Source organism: Notamacropus eugenii, chromosome 2 (genome assembly GCF_028372415.1).
Source record: "Notamacropus eugenii isolate mMacEug1 chromosome 2, mMacEug1.pri_v2, whole genome shotgun sequence".
In the NCBI taxonomy this organism is placed as follows: Eukaryota; Metazoa; Chordata; class Mammalia; order Diprotodontia; family Macropodidae; genus Notamacropus; species Notamacropus eugenii.
The window spans coordinates 79,035,423-79,048,183 of record NC_092873.1 but is presented as its reverse complement, the minus strand read 5'-3'; the positions used below and the strand labels follow the sequence as shown (position 1 = coordinate 79,048,183).

The window sequence follows — 12,761 nt, the reverse complement described above, 5'->3', positions numbered from 1 at the left end:
TAAGCAGAGGGGAAGAAGCCAATGGAAATGGAGAAAATAGAGATAAGGACCAGATCTGTGATTTCACTAATATAGGGACATCCCAGGCAAAGAAATTCCTTCCACCAATGTAAGTGAGTACCTTCTCTGAAACTTAGAGTTAGAGGGGTAGAGAGACTAAATAAGTTAAATGATTTGTGCAGGGTCAGTATGTACCAGACAGAACTCAACTAAACTCAGCCTTCCTGACTTTGAGGCCAATTCTCTATGGCCTAAATCATCCTGCCTTTGGTCACCACCAATGCCTTTAAAGAGGCAGAAAGAGATGGGATCAAGGGCACATGGAAAGGGGTTAGTTAAGATCTGGAGGAGAAATTTTTTTTCCTCTAGGAAAGGAGGGAAGGAAGAGATGATAGGCAAAAATACAAAGAGATTTTCAGATAAATGAGGAACTACACAGTGGATTGGCCTTGATTTTCACCCTAAATTGGGGGAGTAGATCAAGGAGGGGATGGGAGGCTTGAAGAGAGTGGGAAAAATATGCAATAGCCAGCATGGGAAATGCCTTAGCCAATCCACAAAAGTTAAATAAAATGAGTGCTGAATAGAGATAAAGGCTCCAATGAAGTTAGATACCATGATGACCTGGGATCTAAGTACCTGGCCCATTCTCACAGCCGCAGTGGTCATTCATCCCCTTTTCCTCCACCCTCATTACTTTAGGGACCTAGGCACCCAGGATATTCCTTCTGTTCTAGATCCAGGTACCCAGCTTGAACTCACCAACACCACCAGTGTTCTTGCCCTCTGATCCACCCATGGCATGGCTTCTCGCCAAAGCCTGGGTCAGGAGCTCAGACTTCCAGCTTCACCAACTACAGTACCATCTTCTGAGAGGGCATCTGATGGCCGAGGTGATCTCTGTGGCCACTATGAGATGTCTCCCAACACTGCATCCCATCTTCAAGGTATCTCACCTTCAGGCAACATTTGGGGGATACTGCCCAGTTTCACAAATTTAGGTGGGGAGGGCAAATATTTGATATACATTAGTAGGCATCTTGTCAGTTTGTAAGAAGGTTCATTTAATCAGTATGCAAATGAGAGGCTGGAGATACTTATCTGAATCTTGTGGTTTTTGTTGCTTTGTTTTGTACAATACTTATCATTTCATTAGTACTGGGTGGTCATTTCCAAAGTGAAGGCCCACGCATCACATGGTATATGTAAGATGACTGTTGAGGGTTTGGAAAGGAAAGTCTCCCAGGTCCTCCACAGCAGGTTTCTGGCAGATGCCCCTTTATCTGGGTGGCCTCTGGTCCCTCTCTCCTACCACCTTCCTACAAAGGCTATAGCACTGACATCTGAGGAAGACTGAGGCTGATTGAGGGGCCTGGGTAGTAAGTGGCAGCAGCCCTACCAGGCTGCAGGGGTGACAAAAGGATGGTCAAGCAGATGGAATGACTCATGGGGCCCATCTGGGGGGGCTGCTAGTTTTCTTCTTTCTCCCCACCTCACCTCCAAGGGCTGGGGGGGTAGTGGTGGTGATGGAAACAGATGAAAGCAGAGAGACCTTCAGAGCCATGAGAAAATAGTGGCAGAGGAGGCAGCAATGGCTAGGCTGCAGGACCCAGTGGGCTCATAGGAGGCAACAGTCAACAAATGCTTACTAATTGTATGCCGTGTTCCAAGCATTGTGTCCTGCGCTCGGAATATAAAGATGGAAGTGAAACTATCCTTGCCCATTCAGAGCTTACAGTCTGGAGAGTGAGAGAAGGAGGAAGAGACAACATGTATATATATAGGCTTATACAATAAAGTACAAAATAATTTGGGAGAGGGCATTAGAAGCTGGAATCAGGAAAGGCTTTGTGCATAAAGTGGTACTCATGCTGAGCAGTGCAGGAACTGGGGGCGCTGGCTCAAAACTCTTTTACTCACAGGTGCAACATCAAAAGCTGCTGTTAGGGAAGAAGGCAAGGTGCAGATCAGCACCTGTCCCACTTATAATCTTACCCAGGGTTCCCTGGGTCACCGAGAGGCTATGACTCATCTAGAGTCATACAAGCAGGACAGATCAGAGGCAGGGCTTGTCCCTATCTCTGAGATGGGATCTCTATCCCCAATGTAATGCTGCATCTTGTAAAAACAAATGAACAATAAATGTTTTCAGACCCTCTCTGTGCAGAAAATAAACACAGGTTTCCTTCTCTAGGAAGCCTTAGTCATCTTCCTTCTTCTTCACTTTGAAGAAGAAGTGAGGAAACTGAGGCCCAGAGAAGGAAGCCAATGTTTGAGGAGGTTGGACTAGATGTCTCCTAGCATCCCTTACAGCTCTAAAATCTATTTTTTTAAATTATGCAACTTCTAATGGGGGCTGTACAAAGGAAAAGAGGAATAGTGGGGGGAGGAGGGAGATAAGCAAACAGAAGGTGGAATTAGGTGGGTTTGTCTCATCTGATTCTAGTGATATATGCAAATAAAATAGACATATTTTAAATGAGCTTACTTGCCCAGGCAAGTAAGAACAAAAAGGATTTATTGAAAACAATCAAAAGGGACCCAATAAACCTAGATAAGGCCCCTTGAGAGATTTTGTCCTTCTTATCATAAATCACTTTTCTGTAAAGGAGTATCCGTTTTCAGAAAGACTATAGTTCTGTCCACCTTTGTTTCTCCTCTGGGACCTAAGTATCCATCCTTCTTCTCTGTTAACATGTGTTCTTTTTGAATAAATAGATCCTGATCCCTCATCTTCGCTACACGATGGAGATCAACATCAGAGCCCGGACAGGGCTTGTCTCTGATGGGGGAGTATTTGACCAGGTATGAGGAGGAATGGGGAATTATTTGACCAGGTAAGAGGGGGTACACAGAACAAGGTGTGTGTGTGGGAAACAAATCTTTTTTTTCCCTCCACATTTTCTTTACAAACTGGAGTGTTTGCATTAAATCCTGCAGTATGAGTTCAGGGAAATCTGCACTGAAGTTATATTGAGGACTCAGCCTACACTTTGGTGACGCAATGGGAAAACTCCAAAAGAGAGCTGATGTTCTGAACTACAGTGTCCAGTGAATTGAGGGATGTTCCCCCTAATCTCAATGACTCTGTTTGAGTTTCTTTCCTTCCTATTGATCTCAAGATTCCTTCTTGTTTGAATTTGAATCCTTTTCAAAGGATTTTCTGTGACTTTTTCTTGGTTAAAGGACCCCTCCTAATTTGAGTTTAATCTCTTCTGATTTATCACTCATGACCTCAGGCTCATCCCTACCATTTCCTCAGGTGGTAAGCAGCGGTGGAGGAGGACATGTCACCATACTCCAGAAAGCAGGAAGTCATCTGACCTATAGATCACTCTGTCCACCCAATGACCTGGCTGATCGAAATCTGCTTGGGGTACCATCTTCCCACTATGCTCAAGATGCCCTCCGGCTCTGGGACATCATCAAAAGGTAAACCTTTCTGGTTGAAGATCTGCATCTCTGAGGAGCCAATGAGGAATAAATTGAAATATATCTGTGTAAAGAGGTTAGGGATTGGAGCCCCCCGCCCCCTTCCACAATTAACCTGGCTATATTTTCCATTGGTGGGCAGATATGTGGAGGGGATAGTCCATCTCTACTATGCAGGAGATGAGGATGTGGAAAATGATCCTGAGATACAAGCTTGGTGCAAAGAGATCACTGAGATTGGCCTTAATGGAGCCCAGGACCGGGGTAAGACACATATCCCTATCCTGAGACTTTGCATGGACCTCCTGCCTATGATTTACCTCCCCTGCCTTTGCCTCTCAGGGACCTTCTTTGTCAGTTCCCAACTACCTACCTCATATTTCTTCAGTCATTTATATCCCTAGATATACCACTGTCCACCAGTCTAGAAAAATGCTCTCTCCAACATCTGACGCATTTACCTTCTAATGTGAATTATATTTATGTTTGTTGTTACTGTTTGGTCTGACTCTTCATGATACCGTAGACCATGGTACCATATCCTCCACTGTCTCTCAAAGTCTGTCCAAATTTGTGTTCATTGTTTCCATGACACTATCCATCTCACTCTCGACTGTCCCTTTTTCCTTTTGCCTTCAGTCTTTCCCAACATCAGGGTCTTTTCCAGTGAGTCCTATCTTCTCATTATGTGGCCAAAGTATTTAAACTTCAGCTTCAGTATTTGATCTTCCAGTGAATAGCCTGAATTAATTTCTTTAAGTATTGACTGATTTGATCTCCTTGCTGTCCAAGGGCCTCTCAAAGCCTTCTCCAGCACTATAATTCAAAAGCATCAATTCTGTGGGGCTCAGTTAGTTCGCCTCTCACAGCCATCCATTGCTACCAAAAAAACCATAGCTTTGAGTATATGGAACTTTGTTGGCAAGGTCCTCAATATGTCCTCAATTTACTTCAACAAACATTAAACATTAAGTCATAAATTGGGGCATAGAATAGAAAAGATGAAAATCTAAATAGTCTCTGCCAATAGTCTCTGCTCACAGTCTATAAGGAAGGATATGAAATAAGGATAGTCCAAGGGAGGGTGATGAGGGCAAAGAAACCACAAAATCTGAGTTGGAGGAGACTTCAGCAGAAATCTAGTCCAGTCTTTATCCAAAAGAAATTTCCTCTCTACTTTATCCAGCCAGTGGTAACATGCTGCTCATTCAACTTCTGGACAGCTCTAATTGTTACGATGGGTTTTTTTTTCCCTTTGATATCATGCCTGCAATTTTACACCTGTCATCCTTGATTCCGCTTCCTGGGCCCAAACAAGGCAAACCTCCTCTACATGAGAAATCTTTCTTCAACTGATATTCACACAAAATGGACTCAGGCCTTTTCCCATTCCAGTTGCTTTCTTCTTGACACTCTCCAGATTATCCATGTCCTTTGTAAATGGTGGCCAGTTAAGATGCTCTAGGAAGGAGGGCCAGGCAAGGAGTTCCAGAAGATTTGTACTTTTAGCTATTTTATCTTCTCTCCTGGGAGGCAGCTGCAGTATCCTCAGAACCAGGAAGACTTGGGTTCCAGTCTTATCTAAAGCATTTGACTGGATGTATGACCCTGGGCAAGTCATTTAACTTCTCACTGCCCCAGACAATCCAAATCTATAACTAGCAGAACAGGGGACCTGCATTGTAAAGGAAGTTTTCTTCTCTGGGTGTTCCGTGTACCCATGAAATCACAAGGTCAGGCCTATGTTTCTTTCTTTATTCATTTGTAAGCCCTTTGAGGGAAGGGACACTTGCTTTGTAGCTTTGTATCTGTCAGCTCCTCTAAATCATTCCTCAGATAGTTCATCATTTGCAGCCCAGGTTCTATAAAACTCTGCTAGTAGAGCACAAGTTCTGACAGGTTCTACCTGATGAGGTTGGCTCACGGTGTGATAGACTACATAACTGTCATAGGAGGACTTGCCTAATTAGCCAGTTTGGCTGCTGAGCAATGAAGTTTTTGACCAGAACAACTCTTGAAAACCATCTACTAAGGAACTCTGAGCTATAGTAGTGAAGGGTCTATTCACACAGATGACATTACAGATACTTAAAATATTGTAGTATCTAGACCTTAGTACCTAATGCATTAAATGTACAGAAGAGAAGCTTAATGTTTGTTGAATGAATAATAATCACCGAAAGACTGGATCTGTACCAGCCCCAGAGGCAGACTCCCTAAAACACTTCCAGATGTTTCTCTAAAGCACATCCCTACCCATCGATGATTTCCAACCCTCTCTAAATCTAAAGAGCCCCAAAATATTCCCAAGATTTCTACAGGTTGCTGTCTCTGTGTACCTGCCACAACCCCACCCACTCTCTTCTTTTCATTCCTTCTAGGTTTCCCCACCTCCTTCCATTCCAGGGATGATCTCTGTTTCTTTGTGGCCATGTGCATCTTCACTTGTACCGGCCAGCACTCGTCTGTCCACCAGGGACAGGTACACAGACTATACAGTGAAGCCAGGCTGGGAAAGGGATGAAGCCTAGATTTACTTGTGGATTGAGGTAGCAGAGGGAGTGGGGTTGGACAGGAAACTAAGATACCATCTGCCTGATTATCTGAGGGACTCTAGACTCTGCCCTGTGTTTCCTCCTTCCAGCTGGACTGGTATGCCTGGGTTCCTAATGCCCCATGTACTATGCGTATGCCCCCACCCAGTGGAAAGGATGTGACGCTGGAGATGGTGATGGCCACTCTGCCCAATGTCCACCAGGCATCCCTCCAGATGTCTATAACATGGCAACTCGGTCGAACTCAGCCAGACATGGTGAGGGGATGGGGTTAAAGCTGGGGAGAAGGAGCCAGGCCTCAATCTGGGTTGAAACTGTTGTAGTACAAAAAAAATCACTGGATTTGGAGAAGACCTGGGCTTTATGATCTTGGACCCTCTGAGTCTGAGTTTCTTCTATAAAATGGAGGGATTAACTAGACTGGACAAGACAAAGCCTTAAGGTTCCTTCCATTTCTAAATCTGTGGTCCCGTTAGAGATACTTGAGGACCTCTTTGCTGGTCTTTGGGTTGATAAGTGTTTTTCCTTTCTGACTCAGGTTCCCCTGGGACAGCACACAGAAGAGTACTTCTCAGGGTCTAAGCCCCAGACTGTACTGAACCGTTTTAGGGAAGAGTTGGCCATCCTGGACAAGGAAATCATCGAGAGGAATGCTAAGCTGGAAATCCCCTACGAATACCTGCAGCCCAGCCGAGTGGAGAACAGTGTCACCATCTGAGCCCTGCCACCCCTCCCTGCCAGGCTTCTTAAACCCACCAGCATTCTTATAACACCTTCACTTAGATCGTTGCTCCCTCTGAGCATTCCCTAGCACATTTTAGAGCCCTCTCCTCAAAGCCCTCAGGCTGGAGGAGAAGGAAACATAAATAAAGCTTTTGCTGCACTTGTGTCAGGAGGATGAATCCTAATAACCACTTATTAGCTGTGTGATTTTAGACAAGTCATTTAGGCTCTCTGGGTCTCAGTTGCCTCTTCTGTAAAATGGGAATACTACACCTTACAGGAAGGTTGTGAAGAAAGTACTAGCTAAACCTTAAAACTCTAGAATAAGGTGGGTTATGTCACAGAACATATCATTCTGAGTTAGAAAGGGGATTACAAATCATGTCCTACTATGAAAAGCTTCATTAAAGAAAATTAAAACCGAAAGGAATCACTTAGTCAGACTAAAGCTTCATGGGAGTCAGGAAATTAGCCTTGGTTTCATGTTTAATTTTTTGTTTTCTCCTTCCTTCCTTCCCTCTCCACCCCGCACTAGAAAAAGTCATCATTACACACACACACACACACACACACACACACACACACTTCTATCTGTCAGTTCTTTCTCTGGAGGTAAATAGCATCTTACTTCACAGTACTTCATAGTTGACTTGAGTATTCATAATACTTAGAATAACTTAGTTGTTCACAGCTCTTTGAACAATGTTGCTCTTACTGTATCCAGTATTCTCTTGGTTCTGCTCATTTCACTCTTCATTATTTTGTGCAGGATTTTTCATGTTTTTCTGAGCTGCTCATCATTTCTCACAGCACAGCAATATTCCATCACAATCGATCACAGTTTGTTTATCCATTCCTCTAATTGATGGACAGACCCTTAATTTCCAATTCCCCTTCTAAAAAGCTTGAATCTGCCCTGAGGAGATTCACTGGATGGTAGTGGGCAGGACTCTGAGCAATTTTCCCATTACTTTCCTCAAAGCAGCCATTTTCTGTAGAAGTGATGGGTCACTACAGGTGGCGGTGACCACTAGGAGCTTTGCCTTCTCAGGATCCAGGTGCAGCTGCATGAAGAGGTGGAACTGGGGCTGTGGCTGTAGCCAGTTCAGGTACAGGTTGGTGAAGAGGTGAGGATGTGATGGGGAGGTCTGAGAACTGGGTAGTCTGAATGCCACAGACCTAGATGGCTGAGAGAGGATTGAGAAAGGGCTCTGGGCTAGGGATTTTTAGTGGTTTTATTCTGGTTCCAGACTAGAGGACAGGAGAAAAAAGAAGTTGGAGCACAAGGGACACCTGGAACTCTCCCATTCCTGGCCAATGGACTTGGGCAGGTAGCAACCTCAAGAGGGCATAGTCATGTACAATGGCCTTCTGGAATACCCAGGAGAGGCCATTTACCTCAGAGTCAAAGAAGCAGAGGATTTGGGGAGGGAATGTGTTAGAAAGAATGCTGGACTTAGAGCCAGAGGATCTAGGTTCAGATCCCCTGACTTGGCCACTAGGGAGTTAGTTTGTTACTAGGGGGTGCAAATCACTTTAACCTTCTGGGAATCAGTTCCCCACTTTGTAAAATGAGGATAATTGGCCTATCTCTCAGATATGACGGTTTTAGAGGAAGTTGGGAAAAAGCACTATGGAAATGTGACATGTTCCCACTGCTATCCCTGTGGGCCCCCACCACCTTCCTCTCTTAATTTTTTTTTTACAAATTTTTACAAATTCTGGGTTTTTCTGGCTCCATAAAATCTACCTTCTCTCCCTGTCACCCAACTTTCTACACTTATAGCAAAAAGAAAAACAAAATCTTTTTAACAAATGCAGTCAAGCAAAACAAAGTGACCATGTCTAAATCCTGAATCCAACACCTCTCTATCAGTGTTTCATCATGAATCCCCTGACATCAGAATTAGGCTGATCAGAATTCTGAAGTCTTGCAAAAGCTGTTTGTCATATTTTGGTAGTTATTGTGTAAACTGTTCTCCTGGTTCTGCTCACTTCATGTAAGTTTTCCCAGATTTCTCTGAAACCCTCCCTTTCTTCATTTCTTACAACACAATAGCATCCCATTCACTCATATGCCTTCAGGTCCTTCACTGTGGTGACTGATCTCAGTGCCTTTTGAAAAGTTGTTCTCTGCTGCCTATCACTTATCAATGATCTAGAATTCATAATTATACTGAGATGTGTAACTGATAGAAGCCTGCCTCTAGAAAGGATCTATCTGTCTGTCTGTCTATCTTTTAGGAATTTATATCACTTAAAGAAACACTGATATATTTATTTAACTGAAATGATCCCTACTATCCAACCTAGGCAGCTCTGATGGTATCTTTCTTCATGAAGGTTTCCCAGTTCTTGTCTTTCATCTTGAACATGTCATTTCCTTAAGATATATACCTTTCTGGGCAGTTATGTGGTGTAGTCAATAAAACACCAGCTCTGAAGTCAAGAGGACCTGAGTTTAAATCCAGTCTTAGACACTAGCTATGTGACCCTGGGTCAGTCACTTAACCATGATGGCCTCAAAAAAAAAAAGAAAAAGATATATGCTTTTCATGAACTTATATCACTTGAAGAAACACTGACATTTATTTAATTCAAATGATCCCTACTATCCAACCTGGGCATCTCTGATAGAATATAATGGGTAAGTAGACTATTAGAAATAGAAGGAACCTTAAAGATTTAATTCAACTGGCTAAATATGAAGTGGCAGCTATGAACTTACAGTTCATAGTTACAGTTCATCCTCCTCTAAGTGTAAATGATTGATTTTTGGCTCAAAAATTTTCCCCATTCTCAGACTGGAAACGGGCCCAAAGATGGCATGCTTATCAAATGATCTAGAATTCATAATTAACTGAGATGTGTTACTGATAGAAGTCTGTTTCTAGAAAGGATCTTGGAAGTCATCTGAACTACCTCCCACACTCCTTTACCCGTTGAAATCCTACTCATCCACCCCACCTCAGCTCTAACACCGCATCATGAAGGTTTCTCAGTCCCCGTCTCCTACCTATGTCCTATCCTGGAGATAGATAGATAGATATCTCTATCTATGAAAACTACATTCTCAGCTTCTGCCACCCACTCAGCAAAGCCATTGTCAGATAAGGACTGGAATATGAGTTTTTGGTCACTGGGAGTATTCAAAGACAGATCACTCTTTACTCCTGCATATGACCTTGGGCTTCCATATCCTCATTTTCAAAGTGAAGGAGTTGGATTAGCCAATCACAGTGTAACAGTTGAAGGTGAACTGTTTCTTGTTTAAGTTGGAGCAAATTGTGTCGGATCCCTTCCAACTCTGACGTTGTGCGTGTGTGTGTGTGTGTGTGTGTGTGTGTGTGTGTGCGTGCAGTGTAGATAGTTACCGGTAAAGCTTCTTTTCAGTTCCCCCATACACAAGCAGTATCTTGAGATCAGGAGACCAACGTTCAAATCCTACCATATTTATGACATTAGGCAAGTCCCTTAACCTCTAAAGCTTCAGAGTCTTCATTTATAAAATCTCTAAAAATACATGACTTTGTGAGCCTTCACTCTCACCCTACTTGGAGGATTTTAAAGTTGATGTCTCAGAGGACCCTCCTATTTATGAAGCTTTGTAAAAATCCACCTTCTGCTGAAGGATGCCTGGTTCTGCAACCACATAACTGTTTGGGTCTTTGAGCAGAGCATGGAGAAGAAGATAGTGTTCCCCTGCTACCACTGGGTGCAAGAGGATAGTATCATCTGCCCGCTTGAGGTCACTGGTGAGAGTCAGGGCAAAGAGAGGGCAGAGGACTTAGGACTGGTTGGAAGCTTAGGAGTTATCCCAATTAATACCCTCATTTTAAAGAAAAAGAAACTAATGCTTATTAAAGGAATGTGACTTGCCCAGAAAGAGTGGGGGACAGGGGAGAAGGGAGTGTTAAAGTGAAAGAATGGAAGGGAGTGGATGAGGAAAGGATCAGAAGGAAGGCAAAAGACATAAGGAAGGAAAGGCACAAGGAAGGCAGAGCTGGAAGAAGTTATATGACAAATCAATAGCTCTACCTGGGTGAGGCTGGAGAAATGTGAAAAACTGGCATCCAGAACTAGGGAAGAGGGAAGCTTGGGGTGTGGAAGCCTGCCCTAAGACTGGGCAGCAGGTCAGAAAAGGGATGGGAGATGGGCTTGACACAGAAGCAGAGAGGAACAGAAAATGGGATAAGACTCAGGAAATTGGTGAGCTGGGGTCAGGGGATAGGGAGCAGCTTGGAAGCACATACATGGAGAAGGAGCAGGTAAGTGAGACCTTGTTTCCATGCCTCCCCAGCTTGGATGATGAGAAATGAAGTCCAGGGCCTGGTTCAGAAACATGGAGAAGAGGAGCTGGAGGAGAGAAGGATACTCTATTGGTGATGTCCCTGACCTCTGATCCCTCAGTAACTTAACTTCTGATTCCTGGACCCTACCTTATTTATACTGTGACCCTTGATCCTTTAATGGTATCTAACCACTGACCCTTGATTTTTAACATACCACTGACCTATTAACTTCTGATTCCATGGATCTCCAGTTGGGCCAGCTACAAGAAAGGGTAACCCTTGTCAGTGGCTACAGCATCAGAGAAACACCTGCCCCTGGACATGAGGTTCCATGAGGAGAAGATGATTGACTTTGAGGGGACACAGGTTGCAGGGTAGGAATGAGACCAGAGACAAAACCTGGGGACTGGGGTGGGAGTTCTTAGGCACAATGGCAGATATGGAGATGGGGCATTGGGGGGAGGGGAGATTCAAACATCTAATTCCCAACTCAACTCCCTTACTCTTTATCCTAGAATGATGGATATTGCCCTTAAACGTCTGTACACCCTTTTGAGCTCCTGGAACAGCTTGGAAGATTCTGACCAAATCTTCTGGGGCAACAACAGCGCCCTGGCCAGTCAGTAACAGCCCCATAACCTTCCAATCCAGCCCCATCCTCTCCAATGACCCATCCTTGACATTCTGTGTTCCCCTTCCCCATATCAATAATACCCAACTTCCCCTGAATACTCTATCACTGCTGCTGTCTTTCCACTGTCCTGGAAGGATGATGATTTTTTTGGCTACCAGTTCCTCAATGATGTCAATCCCACAGTGCTGAGAAGGTCCACCTCACTCCCCACTCGACTTGTGATCCCTGCAGGGACAGATCTTCAGGCTCAGCTGGAAAGAAAACTCCAGAAAACCCCTCTTCTCTCTTCTCCAATCCTTTCTTCTAGGCATCATCTCTCTGACAATATGGAATTTAAAAGGCTCCTAGGGATCAAGTTATCTTATTTTCTATATACACTTACCCAGAACATTGTTTGAGATTTAGGGAAAGGAATAGGGTGAAATTACATAAGGATAATTGATTTGAAGAATGGAGGAATCCTAACTAGATCCTGGAGAAACATCGATCAATCAAGAGAGCACAACAGGAAGAGTCAACAGTAGTAATTCAACAGCCATGCTTCATGCAGAACCTGATTTGGGGGGAATCTTGTGGAGACATAAAACACAAGAGAGGCTTAAGAGCAAAGTAAGTCTATTCTTTTTGTGTTGAACTTGGAGTATGATTAGGTAAACAAGACAGAAAAAGAGGAAACAGATGGAGACAGGGGCAGATTAACAAAGAAATGCAGATTCTCCATATGAATCTTAGTAATGGGTAGCTGGACACAGGGAAAGAGAGAAGGGAATTAAGAGATTAAATGACTTGGGAGGCGGAGCCAAGATGGCGGAGTAGAAAGATGCACATACACATAGCTCCGAACCCACAACCCACAGAACGGCTAGAGGGGAGTAACTCACGGCGAGTTCTGCACCCAGAGGCCACGGAGTATTGGAGCGAGGGAGATTTCTGTTCTGGAGAGACCTGCAAATCTCTCACGGGGGTCCTTCGTGCTGTGGACTGGGCGCCGGGACTGGGAGCAGAGGGCAGCCCTGCAGCGGCCACGACACCATGAGGAAAAGATCCAAGCGGGCTATGGAGACGGGATCTCCAGCGGGTCCCTCCACTCACAGAGGGACCTGCAAACCTCTCACAAAAGGTCCG

At 44.2% G+C, this 12,761-nt stretch overlaps 1 protein-coding gene across 1 annotated transcript in view; it reads left to right on the top strand.

The window, feature by feature from the left end:
- LOC140525687 (polyunsaturated fatty acid lipoxygenase ALOX15-like) overlaps positions 1 to 6,874 on the top strand; it is a 56,022-nt gene extending 49,148 nt beyond the window's left edge. Inside the window, exons 9-15 of the mRNA XM_072641287.1 lie at positions 738 to 947; positions 2,719 to 2,805; positions 3,263 to 3,432; positions 3,575 to 3,696; positions 5,814 to 5,914; positions 6,077 to 6,244; positions 6,526 to 6,874. Of these exons, the coding sequence (XP_072497388.1) occupies positions 738 to 947; positions 2,719 to 2,805; positions 3,263 to 3,432; positions 3,575 to 3,696; positions 5,814 to 5,914; positions 6,077 to 6,244; positions 6,526 to 6,705 (1,038 nt within the window). The 3' untranslated portion in view covers positions 6,706 to 6,874. The remainder of the gene's footprint in view (positions 1 to 737; positions 948 to 2,718; positions 2,806 to 3,262; positions 3,433 to 3,574; positions 3,697 to 5,813; positions 5,915 to 6,076; positions 6,245 to 6,525) is intronic.
- Positions 6,875 to 12,761: the final 5,887 nt, after the last annotated feature.